General features: G+C 47.2%; 3 protein-coding genes across 3 annotated transcripts; 2 read left to right on the forward strand and 1 right to left on the reverse strand.

Annotated features, from left to right (window-relative positions):
- Nucleotides 1-9,928: 9,928 nt before the first annotated feature.
- LOC117890566 lies at nt 9,929-10,782 on the reverse strand. The gene is made up of 2 exons (XM_034795500.1): nt 10,636-10,782; nt 9,929-10,584 (listed from the first exon to the last, which is right to left on the reverse strand). Exons 1-2 carry the CDS (start codon nt 10,684-10,686, stop codon nt 9,994-9,996), a joined length of 642 nt encoding a protein of 213 aa, XP_034651391.1. The 5' UTR covers nt 10,687-10,782; the 3' UTR covers nt 9,929-9,993.
- Nucleotides 10,783-16,048: 5,266 nt separating this feature from the next.
- Nucleotides 16,049-16,616, forward strand: LOC117890289 (general odorant-binding protein 57c). Its single transcript, XM_034795052.1, has 2 exons — nt 16,049-16,130; nt 16,187-16,616. The coding sequence occupies exons 1-2, from the start codon at nt 16,068-16,070 to the stop codon at nt 16,568-16,570; spliced, it is 447 nt and encodes a 148-aa protein (XP_034650943.1). The 5' UTR covers nt 16,049-16,067; the 3' UTR covers nt 16,571-16,616.
- A 26-nt stretch (nt 16,617-16,642) lies between these two features.
- On the forward strand, nt 16,643-17,350 carry LOC117890288 (general odorant-binding protein 57b-like). Its single transcript, XM_034795051.1, has 2 exons — nt 16,643-16,723; nt 16,780-17,350. The coding sequence occupies exons 1-2, from the start codon at nt 16,667-16,669 to the stop codon at nt 17,221-17,223; spliced, it is 501 nt and encodes a 166-aa protein (XP_034650942.1). The 5' UTR covers nt 16,643-16,666; the 3' UTR covers nt 17,224-17,350.
- Nucleotides 17,351-17,833: the final 483 nt, after the last annotated feature.

Below are 17,833 nucleotides of genomic sequence, written 5' to 3' on the forward strand. Positions count from 1 at the left end.
CGGGTATTAAAAATGTCACAAAAAAGAAAAAGAAAAACCAAAGCGAAGCAAGGGAAAAGGAGAAGGAGACGGAGAAGCAGGAAAAGCAATGAAAACTTTCAGCTGGCAGCGGCAGGGACAGTGACAGCGTATGCGGGTCGAACCGCGCTGTGTGGCGAGATGAGCGCGAGAAATCACAGGAAATGAGAGGGAGCATGAGAGAGAGAGAGAGAGAGAGAGAGCTTGGGTGGTAATGTCAAAGCATCTCCTCTCCGGCATTGTGTGTGATGGCGGCGGCTTAGCCTCTGACTTTCAAGAGTGAATTGTAAGCGTGTCAAAGCATGGTGAAAGGATTAGACCATGGGATTATAACAGCCACGACCAGCCAGCCAGCACCCGCAGCTCGCCAAAGAGGTAGGGCAATAGGGAAGGCAATCAGCGACACACACACACCCACACACACACACACACACCCACACTTATGCAGTGGTTATGGGGCAGGGCCTCAAACAAGGGTCCATAAATTCATTAAATTCCTCAAACGTTGATTCCACCCAATCAAATGAAAATTTGTGCATTTTATTTGCATTTCCTTTCTGGTCAAATATTCACATGAAATGCAGTGCAGCATATGCATAGTACAGTGCGCGACATAAGCTCTATTACAGAAATTTTCGAGTAAATAAATAAACCAATTGATGCCGGAAGTTAATTATAAAATTTGTTTGAGCTTCCTGCACTTATGGCTGGCACTGTCCCTGTGTGATGCGCTCGTTATTGCATTTCGAATATACATATGATTATTAATTTATCCCGGCAGCATGCATCGCGTCCCAATAAATGAAAACTCGCACAAAATGCCCAAAAACAATTCTAAAAATAAATATAATAAAACGAAATTCTATTTACCTTTCCCAGCCAGCAATTGGGAAATTTGTTTTCTTTTTTGTAATATTAATTAAATAGATTCCCATTGATGGAGTTGCAGCTGTAAGAAAACTCGAGCACAAATCTGTGGCAATTGCTGCAATATTTTGCCACAAATTAAAGCCAAGAAAAATTATGGAAAATATTTTAAATGGCAGCTCGGGGAGACAGAGGAACGAGCTTTGATTTATGATCTTTAAATATAGAAATCTTTGCTGTTTATTTTATATCTACTTTGTGCAAGTTTTGTGAAAATTTCACGGCATTATGGACGTCTGTAGAGAGAGTTTTTTTTGTGGCGTGCGGCAAGTCAATTGTGCAATTAATTGCATTGACAGGCATTATGAGGCCTCTATGCTGAAAACACAAACTGACAGCTTGTCACATAAATACACAGCAGCAAAACCGCAGAACTGCCAAGAGAAGTGGACCAAAACTAGCAGCAGACTCTCCACCTCTCAGCCTCTCTCTGTGATTGAAAATGTTTACTGGAAAAGTGTTACAATTGAAGCCTCAAGGTAGGAGCTAGCTCAGACCTGGCCTTTGCATATTCTCCGTTTATCCGAAGACCGCGCGTATTTCTTTCAGTGTAGATTGTGCCCCCGCCCCGCCGATTAAGAGGCACGGCAATGCTGGCTGCACGGCCATCGCTTGTCTGGATCGCAGAGCTTTGTCTTTGATTGAATTAAATGGCTTCGCCTCGCCTTGCGGCTCCTTGTGGCTGGTGTTGGTCCTGCGGCTTCCCCCTGCTGCTGCTGCTGCTGTTCCTGCCCGTTAGTCATGTCCTGATGCCATGTCCTGTCGCAATCGCTGCGTGTTTGGCCAATGTACGCATTCATTCAATTTGGAGCACCCCTTCCATCAGCATGAGTGTGTGGCGGGGGGGACAGGGGAGAGGCATTCCTCCAAGTGTTGGCCGGAACATATTGAGCAGAGAGAGGGGCACAGGGAGGCAGCGAGTTGGAGAGCAGCGTGGGGCGTGGCAAAAAATAAAACCACAACAACGAAAACAGAAAAAAACGAACCAAAAAAGGAAAGCAAAAGAAAAACAGCAGCAGCAGAAGTTGCAGGGGCAGCTGCAGAAGCAACTCCTGCTGTGGCACGACACGCTTCCGACCTTTGGCAGATTTTGCCATTCACAGGGGCGGCCATCGGTCTGCCATTCACACGCGTGGAGCTGCCGAACAAAGGAGAAACATCGGTGAAAAACGCAGCGTGCCCTGGCTGATCCCCTGCCCTTTCCCACCACCCCACACGCAGCGACTCTCCTCCTGCTGCACGTACATATGTATATGTCCGAGTGTGTATATCGCACTGGGGCAGCAATTTGGCGCAGATATTGTTTAATTTATTGCATTTTACAGCATTCTCTGTGAGTTTGTGAGTTTTTGCTGCTGGTGCTGCTCCCTGCTGCTGTGGCATCAATGGCCAACAATAAAGCCAAGAAGTGGCTCGAATGGTACGTTGGGGGTCAGCGGAGCTCTGACAGTTTGCCCGTTGGCCGTTTAAGCCTTTTGACAAAAGATTTTTACGCCCCGTCCGGGAGGCAGGACCATCAGCAGCAGGCAGCAGGCAGGGAGCAGACGGAGGAGGAACAGCATCAGCAGCAGCAGCAGCAGCAGACGGAGGAGGAACACTGGCTATTTGAATTTTTATGAAACTGACAATACGACATCGATCATTGGGGCTTCACAGCACGCAGTAGCAGCAGCAACGGCAGCAGCAACTGCAACAGAGACAGGGTGGAGGAGGGGCTGCTGCTGCTGCTGCTGCTGCTGGACACACGATGCTGTCAACATTCACCGCAGCCATACAGCCGGATAGCAGGACATTTGTCTGCTTTTTTACTGGCAGGACTGCGGCTATGCATACATATGCATGTACATATGTACATACTTGTATATGTATAGTATGATTATGTATACGTTTCATGGCCCCAGGGTAATTATTCGCACTCGCACTGGCCGCAGTTTCCTTTCTGCTCTTTTTTTTTGGCGATTTTCTTTTTGTTTCTCTGACCGCTGGCTAGTCTGTCTCTGCTGTCTCTTCAATCTCTCCTATCTCTTCTCTCTCTGCTTTTGGTTCTTCCCTTTTGGGTAACTGCATTTAATGTTGATTTTCCCTTCAGTAATTTTTACACAACTGCAGCAGTCTCCCCCTCCTCCTAAGCACTTGTGTACACACACACACACACACGTGTATAAATCCTTCTATATCCGCTATGTTTATTCACACATGATTTATGAGCCACAATTGATGGGGCACTCTGTCATACGGGAGAGCGCTGTGGCGCGGCAGCGGCTCATTAGGTTGATGGAGCGAACGCTGAAATGTATGCTACACTTTTATGCTAATCTCCTGGCAGGCAGGGTGGCTGCGGGGCCTGGCCATCTGACTCCTTTCTGCCTTTCTGCGCTGTGCCAAAGTTCAAGCCAAAGGCAAGCTGCTCGTTCCTTTATCCAGTCAATCCTCTTTCTTTGCGCTCTTTTAGGGACAAACACACACACAAACACACACACACACACGCACACCTGCTTGCATATTCAATTGGACAAGTGCGTGTAATTGACCCAAATTGTGATGAAATTGCGCCCGAGGAGCACTTTGGAGCCGCATGCCACAGGGGCACACACACACAGAAACCAGAAACCGGAGACAGAGATGGAGACAGAGCCTGAGAGACAGCTTTGAGAGGCTTTTCCAAAGTAAAAGGGAAATCAAAATCAAAAAATTGGCGGAAGAAGAGCTGCGCTCTCGGATACACTTCGAAATTCAACGAATTTCCCAAGATTTTTCGGATTTTTTTGAAGCAAAAGAAATTATTCCTCTTCCAGGAATTGTTTCCCTCTGCTCAAGTGTTTCCCCGACGACTTCTTTGCTTGACAAACTACGCAAACAAATAGTTATGCCCTTGCTGCTGCAGTGTATAATAAGCAGAATCCTTTTTGCTGTGTGGCAGTGCCACTTTTGTGGAATGTTGTTTGCTGCTGCTGTTGGCATTTTTCCGATTTTCTCCGATTTGACCAAAAAGTGCAGAGACATTTGCCTAATTTTTGGACACTGGCAAAAGGCGCAGAAGAACAAAGATAAGAGAGGCAAGAGGGGTGAAGTGTAGTGCAGAGGAATCGGCAGAGAACTTTGCCAATTGTGATGTGCAAAGGGATGGAGTGGGGTGGGGCAATGCAAGTGTACTTTAATAATATTGCAAAAGTTTCAAGCGAAAAAGTTAAAGTTGAAGGGTAGGAAAACAGCGCAAGTGAACGACTTGGGTATATCCTGCAGACTGCAGCGTAAATGTTAATGGAATGCCCCAGAATGGCATCAACAAGAACTGGAAACTGGAAATGGAAATGAAAAACTGCATAAATACGTAGACAAAGGAAAGAGACCTTAAAATGTACCCGAGAACAGTGCAATGAAAGTCAGCGACAGAGCTACAGCTGCCCGGAGTGCACATTTTGAGGCTCACTGTCGCAGGGACAGTGGCCAAGGGACTGGGGGCTGAGGGGCTAAGGGGAACGTCTCTCATTTGCACTCAACTGCAGACTCCAGCTGCAGCTGCATGAGGGACTTAAGCGCCATGACAACTTTTTAAGCAACTTGATAGCCAAGTTCTTGCCCCTTTTTTGTGTTCTTAGAGCGCAACACCGAGTTGAAGCTGCAACCGAAGCAGCTACCTGCAGCTGCAGCAGCTGCTGCTGCGTGCAGTCTCGATGGAGTTGGAGTTGGAGTTTTCTTTTGTTTGAAGTTGCAGCTCTCTCTGTGTGAAGGGTATCAAATTAAATGGGAAATCAAGCAGCAGCAGCAGCAATAAAATATGTCTACAAAGCTGCAAAGGTATAACAGAAATGCATCTATAAAGGTTTTGCCACAACAACAGGATAAAGACTGCCTGAAAGCGCAAGAGATTGAATTTAGATTGCCTTAAAAATCGTTTAAAATACTCAAGAAGAGGGAAATTTACGCTTCATTCATCTGATCAACAGAAAAAACATGGAATATTGGGAGGGTGAAGGGATTTTAGTAACTAAATTTCCCTAAATCCAGCAGAATTTTCCTCTCTCTCATTGCCAAAAGTTATTTGCCTGCCCTTTAATTCCCATCAGAGTCACAGAACTTTATCGACAGCAAATCCAATACCAAAGCCCTGCCCCACACTCATGTGGCCAGATTCAAGGCTAACAAAGGGGCGCGGGCAGCAGACCGAAGGATGCCACAAAAAGGTGCATGTGTGTGGGGCAACTAAACGCGGAACTAACTGGGAAAAAAATGATGTCCATTGTCCGTTCCCCTGCTGCCCAGCTGCATGTCTGAAGAGGATTGGGCGGGTTGGTGGCTTGGGGGGCGCCACAGACTGTTGACACGTCGAACGGTGGCCCACTGCCTGCTGCAGTTGTCGCATAATCCACACAATGCACCCGATCCCCTGCCCCCCCCTTTCGTCTCATACATTTTTCAGCCGTTTTTTTCACTGCCGCTGACGCTGCAGCTGCAGCTGGAGCCGAGGCTGCTGCAGCAGTGGTGTGGCCTCTGATATCAACGCGGATCAAAGCGGCCATCTTTCTTCTCATACACACAGACACACACACACACAGGCAGACACACAAACACACATACGCAGAGGCAGGAACAATGGTCCAGCGAACGCGTAAAGCTTATCATCAACCCAATGACCCATCGGTTGGCGGCTGCGGGGTGGTGGAGCAAGGACTGGAGGACTGGTGGCGGGTGGGAGGGAGGACAAGTAGCAGTAGACACCCTGGAGGGCAGGCATACAGCAGCAGGCAGCAAGAACAACAATCAACAACAGCATTTTGTGCTGTTGACACTTTGGATTCGAGAATTTATGCAACTTAAAAGCGGTCAAGTTACGAATTTATGCATGCCACGCATGCCACACAGCGATGCCACACACACACACAGCGAGAACACAGAATGAGAGAGTGAGCGAAAGAGAGAATGCCAGAGAATGGCCGACAGAGAGAGAGTGGTAGGCAGAGGGAGAGACCACAGCTGGAGGGCCGCATGGCCATATAAATACGAATTGCAGTTCTTCTTTGCCCCTTAAGGGGGCATCGAAGAGGGCATGACCGATGCTGTGACTGAGTTACACAGCAAGAAAAAATGTACAGCTTACATTTGGTTACACATTTAGGATCACGATCAGCAGTGGCAAACATTTTCGTGCCTAAGTTTTCACCTTAAACTCTGCAACTGCACAGCAGAACCCCTAAAGATCCCTCCCTTCCAGATTTTTCTAGAGCACAAATCGTAGACCCAAAAAGGGTATCCATATCGGCGCCTTCCTTTTGGTTCTCTTCAGTTATTTATGCTGCTGCTGCTGATGCATAAATTGAGCAACATTTCCCACATACAACCCACGCCCCCGCCTCATACTCTGCATATCGGTGGCGGGGTGGGGGGGTTAATCGTTGGGAATTTACCCGTTGGACACTTGCTGCTTACAGCCGTTTAACCCCATCGCCACCGCCCCCGCACCCGCCCCCTGGACCGTTTCAATGGGTTAATCTTTTGTGTATGCAAAATGAAATTTTTCGTTGGAATTATTTGCATTTTGTTGCTTCGCATAAATTGCACTTCATTTCAAGAGGAAAAACGAAAGAAATAACAAAAGAAAACGCAGCAAAAACAAAAGAAAAACGAGAAACAAAAGAAAAAGCAAAGAAAATGCAAAATCTGCAAATGCAAAATGGAAAAATGCAATGGGCGATGGGTGCAGAGTTCAACAAATATGAAATACAAGTAGATATATGCAAGAGGGAACATACAGAATGTTAACAAATAAAGAATTTAACAGAAGAATCCCTCTCCAAAGCCTCAAGAGTGTGGGCATCCCCCTGTTCTCTCTCGTTCCCCTTTTCACACTCAAAAATTATGCGTTATCCTGCGTTTTCTCCCGCTACAAAACACCAAAAAGCTTTCAGCGCAAAAGAATTAGGCCATTGCTGGTGGTACCTGTCCTCCGACCACACAGAAAGTGCAGCATCAGGCGAGGATTGTAGGAGAGGATTGCAGCGCCGTGGCTCATTATATAATAAATTCCCAGCTTATTTGCATAGTTTTTGCGGCTGCGAACAATGTCCAAAGCTGAAGCTGAAGCTGCGGCCGTGGAGAGCTAATGGAATTTGGTAATAAATTTCGACTGCGACTGCGACTGGCCAGGGCTAAGAGCGACTTTGATGCGCGTCCAAAGCCTCATTGCAGCGGCAGGAGAATTATTCAATGAGCAGCACACCCTGCTCCTGCTCCTGCTCCTGCTTTGGCGAAGGGAAAGGCTGAGCAATTACAACAAGTGCCAAATGCACATCAACAACAGAAGCCAGAAGCCAGAAGCTAAAGCGGCAGAGACAGCAGCAGAGATCGAGGCGGCGGCAGCGCCTCCGTCAGGACTCCTCTGACTTTTCAACAACTGTCGTCAGTCGGGGACTGCCGGAGACGAGCAAGACGGGCGGCGGCTGTCGCCGGAAGCGAACGAAAGTTGCGCCCCAGAAAAGGGGAGTGGCAAGTGGCAGCAGACAGGGGAAGGGTGGGACCCGCAGCGGAAGCCAGCAGCGCAGTAAAAGTCGCACTACTTCTGCGGTTGTCAGTTGTTTTGAACAGCTTAGGGAAAAGCCAAGGGGGCTGGGGGAGAGGGTACAGGGAAAGAGAAAAGGGAAAAGGGAAAGCCACTGCCTTTCGAGATTGCCGCGGAAATGTGCCGTCAATTTACGCCAAGGCAATGTCGCGACGCGTCCCGTCTTTGCCTTAAAGTTTATGCAGGTAAAGGGTCTGTACTATATGGTTAATATGTGTCCCCCCGTGTGCCCCCTGTCCACGCTTTGGCTGTTGATTGTTCAAGTTCCCCACTCGCATATTGATTCCAAATCTTTAACAACTTTTTTTCATGTTCGCCGACAAGCTTGAAATATTTTTCAAGCGGGGAAAACTGCACTGCGGATGTGTCTCTGGGGGAATGGATGCTGCTGCTGGTGGTGTCTCCCCACCAGTTTTAAATTAACTTTTGGCCTGTCCGGGACACAAGTTTTGCCCAAGTCATTCCTTCGTTCATTTGATGTGTGTATTGTTGGCTGGCAGGCTGAAAGGCAGAGGCAAAGGCACTTTGACAGCACTTCGTTCTGCCTGCAATTTCAATTGCTTTTGGCAAATTCGAGAAGAGAGAGACTGAGTGAGGGACAGAGAGAGACACAACTTTGGTTTTGTTCCATTTTCAATTGCTTCTCTGACTAAACACCAAAAATATGTGGAAGGAGAATGGATAATTTCTACTTCTGAACGTTTACTTCTGATGGGCAAAAGGGCAGACAATTAGGCAGAAAAATATTCTACTTTTTGGGTCAAGTCCCCTCAAAGATTGAAGAGACAAATGAAGCTGCCCCTTGGCTTCTGCCATCGTCTGATCTTTGTCTATAAATATTTATAAATACTTTTTCCAGCAGCCGGGAAATGAGTGCCAATAACCTCCACCGCAGCTTTGTCTCTTATTGTTCAATTTTAATGATTATTTTAGATTGAGAACCGGCTCTTCCCTTCTAGATTTCTCCACTAAGGCAGCTCTTTCCCTGTATAATTGTAGCGAGAATATCAGTGATAATTTAGCATGTTATTTAATGGGGAATTCTCTCAGCCGGAAACTCGATTTGAAATGCATCTTATGAGTATTTTACTGCCGTATCCTTAACCGTATCGTTGCACTTATTCCACTCTGATGGCTTCTCTGTGTTGAGGGTAAATTTTTGCAACTCGAAAGTTATGAAGAAGCGCTGAGAGAGGCTGTCCTGCCCTGCTCCACCTTTCTCCATCCATTCTCATAAATATTTCACCAACAGTCGCGCCCCTAGGAGTGCTCCACTCTCGACTCTGCTGCACGCCACTCCCAGGGAAAACACTTGAGATAAGGCTGCTGCCACTGCCACTGCCACTGCTGTTGCACCTCCAGAAAGTGACCCAGACTCTGGCAACGAATTATTACAAGTGCCACAGGAGGCAGGGCGACAAAGAGGTGCACGTATACATATGACAGAGTCTAGCTTGCCTCTTGCCTATGCAAACAAAAAAAAACACACACACAGCAGAGAGAGAGAAGTGTGGGGGGAACAGGACATGGAATGAGCACATCAATCACAAAAGAATTATGTTGGGGTAAACAAAAACATTTGTCATGAGTAGAAAGAGAGAGAGAAAGAGAGAGAGACAGGAATCAGGAAGCGGCAGGACAGCAGGCAGCAGGCAGAGCGTTGCAGAGAGGTGCCAACGGATCGAGAGCATTAGCTCGAAGCGGGGCGACGGGCGAGACAGGGGAACGCTCCTGAATGTCAAAGTGGAACCCGTCTGTGGGTTGGATCCCCCGGCTGTTGGTCAGCTTTAAACACACATAAATCTGTGGCAGCTCAGAAAACGGTGTGCAAGGGCAGGGGGGACTCTTGAGTGATTGCACAGACTCACACACACACACACACACACACACACGCAAACTACAAATTCTTTTCACACTAGAACTGGCCGTTTAATCTGTTCCGTTTATGCCTGCCACAAAGCGCCGCCGCCTCCGCCTCCGCCTCCACCCCGACCACGCCCCTTGACTAGCACAAAGTCTAAATACTTGCTAGTAGTTATTAAATTTTATGCATTTGATGCACTTTCCCTCAACGACAGCGTCTTGGCTACCAAAAATTTGCATCTAAATGAGTTTGGCCCAAAGGCAAACGGATCGAAACCAAATATTTGCCAATGCCAGAAGGAGGAGTGCCAAGTGGCAGTGGCAAGTGGCAGCAGAGTCTGCAACAAGACGGCAGGTTATTCTTACAGCTTATGCAACACTGCACACATGTACACAAACATTGTGGCAGCAAGGAGTCGAGCAGCAGAGAGCTGAGAGCCGAAGTCCTGTGTGTCGACAGAGTGTTTCAGGAGTGTTCCAGGAGTGTTCCAGGAGTGTGGCAGGAGCAGTGGAACAACACTCGACGCTCGACCCACAGATACCCAGCAAGTGAGAGTAACTCCATGATGGTTTTTGCTCCATTGGAATAATTATAATCTAGACTGAAGCGTGCATAAGTAAATAAATATTCAAGCCAGCTCTGGCTGGATTAACTTTGACCAGACGTAGCCAAATTGGAAGTTCTCGAACTCCCATTGGAAGAGCCGAATGTTGTACTGGCCGAATATGAAGCCCTCATACTGATACGTCTTGTAGAGCCGGTAGAAGCCCTCGTGGACGTACTTGTTGTTCCACACCCAAATGCAGTGATTGGGAAAGAACCAGATGAGCAGGTGCCTGTTCCGAATGTCCATGTCGCAGAACAAGTGAGTCGTGTGGAAGTCGTACGGTGTGTCCAAATACAGTTCGCGCTTGCGGCGAATGTGCCTCACAACGGAGGCGCCGCCCGGGGCAGTGCCTTTACCAGTGGCAATCGCAGTGCTTGTACCCGTGGCAATCGCAGTGCCTGCACCCGTGGCGGTGCCATTGCCAGTACTTCCTTCTGCTTCTGTTCGTGCCACAAGCATCGTGGACCCTGGTCTCATTGCAGTGGAGTTGCTTTTGCCCCTGGCTGAACCCACAGCGATGGCTGTAGGCTCATGGATGCCGCTGCCAGTTGGAAGCTTCATCTTCTGCTCGACTGGCAAACTTCGGGCATATCCACTGGTCGAGAGCTGTGACTGTCGAGGGGTATAAGCGGGTCCACAGACTGAGTTCATAGGTCCACTTACCACCACAAGTAGAGCCGCCCACAGGCAATGCACCAGAAAATTCAGCCGCATTTCAACAAAAAGTCACAAAATACAAAACAAAAATCCTACAACTAAATCTATAACTTATACAATTTTGACAGCAAATTTTTTTTGGTGTGTCTAATACACGTTCCAATAAATTAATGAACAACAACACGAATTTTGACAACAATTTCCACAAAGATTCATTTCAATTGAGGCCGAAAATGGGGTTCAGAAATGAGTCAAAATATTGAGTTCAATTGAGTCCCAAAATTAATCCAAAAATTGTCCAAAAATGAGCACAAAAGAGCTCAAAAATGAAACAAAAAATCGGTCCAAAAATGGAGTCCAAAGTGACCAAAAAAAGGAGGCAATAATATTGCTCGAATTTCTTGCTGATTGCTTCCTCTAAAGCTATTTACTATTTTTATATTTATTTATCGAAAAATGCCTGCCCCCTAAATCTCACCTCTCACCACAGAAGCTAAGACTCAAAGGGGGGTAGGGTGGGTGGGTTCGTCACCCTTTCGTCTGTCTCGTCTTTCGTTTTGCATTCATTTGGCGGCGGGGACGGCGTCGGGGCTGCTGCACTGCCTTGATTTCCGTTTTGCCGTTATGTGAGAGTGCAACTTGAGCCGCCACTTGCACCCGCCTCAAGTGTGTGTGTGTGAGTGTGTGTGTGTGTGTGTGGGGGTGAGTGGAAAACTAAACTGTTGCCATGTGACAAGTGGCAGCTTGACGACAGAAGCAACAGCAACAGCAAGAGCAACATCAACGTCAGCATCAATGACGCTTTGTGCGGCACTTTGCAGCACGACGGCACACACACACACACACGTATGTATGCACCTGCTGCATGCTGCACGGAAGAAAGAATGAAAGGCAGCAGCAGCAGCAGCACTTGACTCTTGTTGTTGCAAGTTAAAAACTGTAGAAAGCGCACTCGAAAATTGCCACAAAAAGTGCTGCAAGCGAGCCCAAGCCAGCCCAGTCAAGCGGCAGCACTCAAGTAATGAGTGTTGTTCTTCTGCCACACGCCACTCAGTCGGAGTTGCAGTTGCAGTTGCCAGGGGTGAAGGGTTGAAGGGGAAAGGGTTACCTTAAGCGCTACGGAATTGAATACACAATATGCCAGACGCCTGGGGTCAAAGGTGAAGTCATGGACTCCACAATTCAAAAGCCAAAAGAATTGCCAAAGAATCATTTTACACGAAAATCGGATTATGAAGCTCAGAAGCGATACAATAAAAAGGCAGCAAAAGGGGAAGATACTGCAAGAGAAAGAGACAAAAAGAAAGAGATAGCAAGAGAGAGAGAGAGAGCGAGAATAAGCATCTATAAGACGATTGAGTTTCCTCTAAGTTTCCTTTTTGCTTTTCCTTGTTGCAATTTTCAATGCAACTCAACAATTGAAAATCATTTCGAAACCTTTCAAAAGCCATACAAAAGAAATTGATTTCTCACGCTCTCCCTCTCGCTCTCTCTTTGGGCAGCTATCTCCCTTGCTCTCGCCATGAGATTTGATTTAAATTTTGCAACAAGACGAAAGAGTCGCCCTCCCGCAGCTACAGACATCAGCGTGTGGCAGAGCTGCTACTTGACATATTTGTATGGAACATTAATTGCTACACCAAGGGGTCACCTTTGACCCACTTAACAGTTATGCGAAGGCCCGAAAACTTCCAGGACATTAGGTTTTATGCATTGGCTTAACTAATTTCTCGCCTTCTGCCTTCTCTTTGCTGCTTTTGTGTGTGTCTTTTGCCTTCTCCTCTTTTCTCTGTACGGACACAATTCAATTAGCAGTAAATCCTTATAAATAAGGATGCCCATACAAGCGCATAAAAAAAGGGGCGGAGGTGGAGGGAAATCCACCCAGCCGTGGGCGGATTTATCTATTCTATTTTCTATTTTGTAATTTTTAATTTCGCAACTAATGCGATTATTCACGCCTCACGAATCTTCAATATGAAATGGGAAAGAGAAGGGGACTGTGGCAGGGGGAATGGCCACGGCCAGTGTGTTGTTAGCCCACATTTAACACTCGGTTTATTTTTAGTTAACGTTGCCCCCCTCTCCATCCCCACCCCCCACCCCTCCCTCTCAAATAAAGTAAAACTATTCCGCACACACACGAGAGGCAGCGGCGTGGGCTCACGGGCGGGCACTAAGCTCAAACTTTAAGCTCTCTTCAGCCATCGACAAAGCCAAAGCCAAAGCCAAAGCCTAAAAGGTGTGTCCGTCCAGAGATACATAAAAGTACATTTATGTGCGGCATATACGAATAGTGGGATACACTTTCTCCACTTTCTTTGGTAAAATAAAAAGGGGAAAATCGAACTAAGAAGGGAACATCTCATTAAGAGATGAAATCTAATTCAAATACAAAATAAAACCATAAAACCTGAAATTTATGCTTAAAATTTATGAAATTTGTAGTAAAAACTTATTGGAAATCCGAGAAATTCCTACAAGCTGAAGACACTCCAGAGGTTCCTTTCGATGAACAACAATTATAGTTATAGAAAATGTATTAGCATGGAAAAGCGATTGAAAAACGACTAAAACACTGTGGAAATTCTAGGTGCGAAATTGTTACCCTTTCAAGCGGAGTCTCTGTTGATTTTTAAGCTCAGCAAAGTAAGTTTCCAATAATTATGTCTAGTTTGCTCTCTTCAGAGCATGCAAGTTCTTTTTTCTGGGATAAAATTCAAGGCATTTGCAGTCTGCTTTCAAGATTTCTGCGCTCCGATTCCAAAATATAAAACCAAAATTTTGTTTTTTTAAGATTTCTGGCTCTAATCTTCGACTGTTTGCCCCCCAATTGAGTCACCGAATCAATGGACACCGTGTGGGTCTGCAGTCTCTTTGGCGGCAGTGCACACAATTGTCACCGAGGTGGGGCAGCGAGGCGTGAAAATCGCACAGAAAGTTGTTAAAAAAGAACCAGAGAGAAAGTCCGTTTCGTTGTGGTCCTTTTGGCAGATAGTTTCATAGTCCGCTCGGGGCATAGACGCGGAGCGGGACGAGTGTCAAGTCATCATCGTCGTCCTGGAGTGGAACTTAAAGCTCTGCTTCGTGCGCATTTGTAGTTATGAGTGCTTAAAGGGCGTGAGGAGGGGGAGGAGGAGGGTGGTGCATTCCACACTTAACATTTAATTAAAAATTTTGTAATTACCAGCGGGAGAAGCAAAGGGCAGGGGGGAGAGTAGCGGTGGTGCGGGGTGGGAGTAGAGTTTGTCTTGGCTTTGCCGCTGCAGCTCCATCTCCAAGGACACGGGCGTTTCCTGTGCTCTCTCTCTCTCTCGTTATATCTCTCGTTCTGCCTCTGCCTCTCGTTCTCTCGTTCTCTGTTTATTTTGCAGCAGTTCACACTTCAGTGGCTCCCAGAACAAACGCCCCACCGCCTCCTACGGCAACTGTTATTGCAATGAACTCTTGGCAGCTGGCCTGGTCTGCTCCAGCAGGAGACTGCGTCCTGCCACTGCCACTGCCTTCGCCTTGGTCTCCATTTCCTACTAATTGATAAATGTAAACTGCTTTAGTGTGTCCTTTTGTCCCCCGAAACGGACCTGCCGCTGGGGCTGCAACCTGAAGAAGAGACCTGCACCTTCCCCGTCCCCACCTTCGAAATGTTGGCCAATTAATTTGTTGCATTATCCATTGTTTCAGACGCTGCAGGGCACTGCAGGGCCATCTCTCTCTCTCTCTCGCTGTCTCTCTGTCTGCTCTTTGGGTTGCACGCATATTTCGGAATCCCGGGATGCCACGTGCCACACATGTCTGTGTGAGGGTGTGTGAGGGCGTGGCTCTGCCATCAAAGTGCATGCAAAATACGTGACATGCATATTGGAAAGTCGTCGGACTATTTATTTTTATTACACAAAAAAAACAAGAAAAAACAAAGGGGAAGCAGCGCCAACTTTGGTTTTTGCGTGTGGCACAACTTTGTCATGAAGTTTTTGGTGGCAGCAAAGTAAACTTTTCGCTAAACTAAAGCTATGTTTATTATAATATCATCCAAAGGCATTCAATTAGATGAAATATGCGTTGGAACTAGCACAAGGGAGCGGCAGTAAGGGAAAACACTGAAGAAAAGTGGAAGCAAAATAAGTTGCAATAAAGTCTATTCGAGGTGGAGTGTTTCTGCGTAGATTTATGCAGTTTAAATTAGAAATTCCTAGAATCTGAAGACACTCGAGAGTGCCTTTCAATGTATAGAAATTATATTTAAAGATTTTGGCATGGAAAAAGATTTTATAAAGATTTTTGCTGCCACTCAGCACTCTCCAGCAGCAACAGTTTCTCCCAAAAGAGAACTTCCGATTCTAAATGATAAAAAAAAACCCATTTTCAGTTCATATTCCTCTCTAATTAGCATTGGCCTAATACCCAGAGAGAGTTATCAAAAATGTCTGCCTAATTTCGCTGATAAATTGATGGATGCGATGGAAATGCATTGGAAATGCTTTGGAAATGCAATTATGCGGCTCGGGCCAAGCGCTGACAGAACGCACACTGAATGGGGAAGGACATGCAGCAGGCACAGGACACAGTTTAGCACCTCCCATGAATGACCATTTAAATGCTTGCAAATGTTGCAATTGCCACAGCACACATATTTCCACTGTTGGCCCCAGGCCAAAATATGCACCAAAACATAGGAAAATTGTTGTGGCAAAGCAAGGCCGTAAACAAACGAAGGCAAGTGGAAGCGAGAGCGAGAGAGCGAGAGAGCGAGAGCGAAAAGCCTCCACTGCCGAGCATTTCTTGGAATTTTCATTTGTTGTCTAGAGTTTTTCGCATGGTTAGAAATTCCATGCCACCATTACATGCGGCACAGGCGCACCCCACCCATCGCGTGCACCCCTTTTGGCTGTCAGCTCCAATTTGTCGCCACTCGTGCCGCAGTTGTCGCTTCATTTTCGGGCAGCGAGACAGCCAAAGAGTTGCACAAATATTCGCACGCTCCCTACACGTTGACAGGCAAATTTTATGCGAAATTTTTCACTGCGTATAAAAACGAAAAAAGAAAAGCAGGCAAAAAAGTGCAAGCAAAATTTAGCGACCTCTAAAAATTGCTGCAGAGTGGAAAAGTAGAAGGGAAATGCAGAGTTTTGAGTGGGAAAATGAATGACCCTCAATCAATCATTCGTGACTAAACCCCCCCAATGGGATGCCGGCCAGAGATTGTGTTTTCTATATCGTTCGAAATAGATTTCCGCAGCCGCCACTGCAGCCGCACAATTAAGTGCACGAGAGTTTCAGGTTTTTGCTTTTGTTCACCCGCTAACGAGTTTCCTCCCTCGAAGCTAATTAGTTGGGTTCGAGATTGCTAAGATAATCAATGGGGTATATGCACAGTCGTATATATAGCCAGAGATCTGGTTAAACCCGACAAGTAGTGCGCCCCGAGCCAACGATTCAAAATGTTGCATTTCACAGCGATCGTTGTTGTGGCGCTGCTGCTGCTGGTTGCTCCACTCACAGAGGTACGTCTGACTGTCTGCCATCTAGAATAAATTCCTCTAAAAAGCCACTCCCTTAGTGCCTGCCTGGAGCGATGGATGAGTCCGCTTTGGTCGACGATTGCCTCACCACGAACAACATCAGCCAAGCCGAGTTCCAGGCACGCATCAACATGAACAGCTCCGAGGAGGATCTCGAGAATTTGGACAGGAAATACAAGTGCTTTGCCCACTGTTTGGCCACCAAGGCGAACATTCTGGACAGTGGCGGGCTGGTGGATGTGGCCAAGATCGATGAGATGGAGCCGCTGAGCGATGAGCGTCGCCAGGCGCTGGACAACTGCAAGCGGGCGCACGACGAGCAGGCCCAGGCGGATGGCTGTGAATATGCCTTCAGCATATTGCTCTGTGTGTCGGATCATCTGGAGGGCAGCGATGAGTCAGGGGTGGAGGGAGAGGCATAGCCACAGAGCAATGAATAATCATTTATAGAACTGGTTTTGAGCAAAAGTGTTTTTTTCTATTGTGAATCTAGACTGAGTTTCAGTTCTACTTTAGCCATGTGCCCCAGCAGTCAGCTCGCATTGGTCTTGGCCCTCAGTTTGGGCCTCGCTCAGGTGGGAATTCATGAATATCTCCAGCTAAATCCCTGCCTCACGGTGTCTGCCAACAGTGCCGCCATCCCTTCACCTTTCTCGATGTGGGACTGCAGGAGTTTGGCGATTGCCTGCGCAGCAACAACCTCACCTACGAGGAGTACGAGACGTTTGAGAGCGTCGAAAATCTGGAGAAGCTGCTGAACGAAGCGCAAGTGGAGCTCAAGTACAAGTGCAACATTCGCTGTCAGCTGCTGAGGCAGCCACCCAGTGCCCAGTGGCTCGATGCGGCGGGTCGCATGGATCTGCAGCTGATGAATGCCACGGGGCAGACGGCGCTGCAGATTAGCAGCTGCATGGAGGCTGCAGCTGCAGAGCCCTGTGCGTACGCCTTTCATTTGGTGTTGTGTGCCCACAAGGCGGATCATCCCGTCATCGATTATGATGAGGAGGAGGAGCAGCAGGAGTACATGGACGAGGACTACGAGTTGCCCATCCCTGAGGGTAGCTCCGACCTGTAGCAGTCGCCAAAAAGTGGACAGTAATTAATAAGCGCAGGGCGGGGTTAAGGGTCGTTTGATTTGCATAATTAAATGGAATTGCAAGGGGCGCGCTCTCGCGTATGAATCGAAATCGCAGCCCAACGAATCTGGCATCAAATTAATTGAATTTTCCCATCCCCATGGTGCTGGGTGGGGGTCTTTAATTGATTTACTTTGTATCTTATAGATACATGAATCTACGGGGCATTTATCTAGTTACAGCTCCTTCTTCTAATCGATCGCTGCCCGCAGGCACTTCGCTCCCTTCCCCTCAATCCTCACTGCAGAGGGGTGTGCGGGGTGCAGGAAAAAACATATTTCCTTACACAATGCGATTCCGTTACAGTTTTCCACGCGCTTTTCCCCCTCACTCTCTTTTTTTAGTTTGTTTGTTTCTTTTTCTTTCTGTGTTTCTGTTGCGCCGCTTTTTTCTTTTGTGCCCGCAGCAGGCTGCAGAATGCAACGGAAGTTGTCATGTTGCATTGTTGCAAGCTGCTGCTGCTGCTGCTGCTGCTGCTGCCGCTACTCCTGCCACTGCTATTGTTGTTACACGGGAGGTGTGGAAAGAAAAGACGAGCCGCACACTTGA

The sequence above is a fragment of the Drosophila subobscura genome, chromosome E (genome assembly GCF_008121235.1).
Source record: "Drosophila subobscura isolate 14011-0131.10 chromosome E, UCBerk_Dsub_1.0, whole genome shotgun sequence".
Lineage (NCBI taxonomy): Eukaryota > Metazoa > Arthropoda > Insecta > Diptera > Drosophilidae > Drosophila > Drosophila subobscura.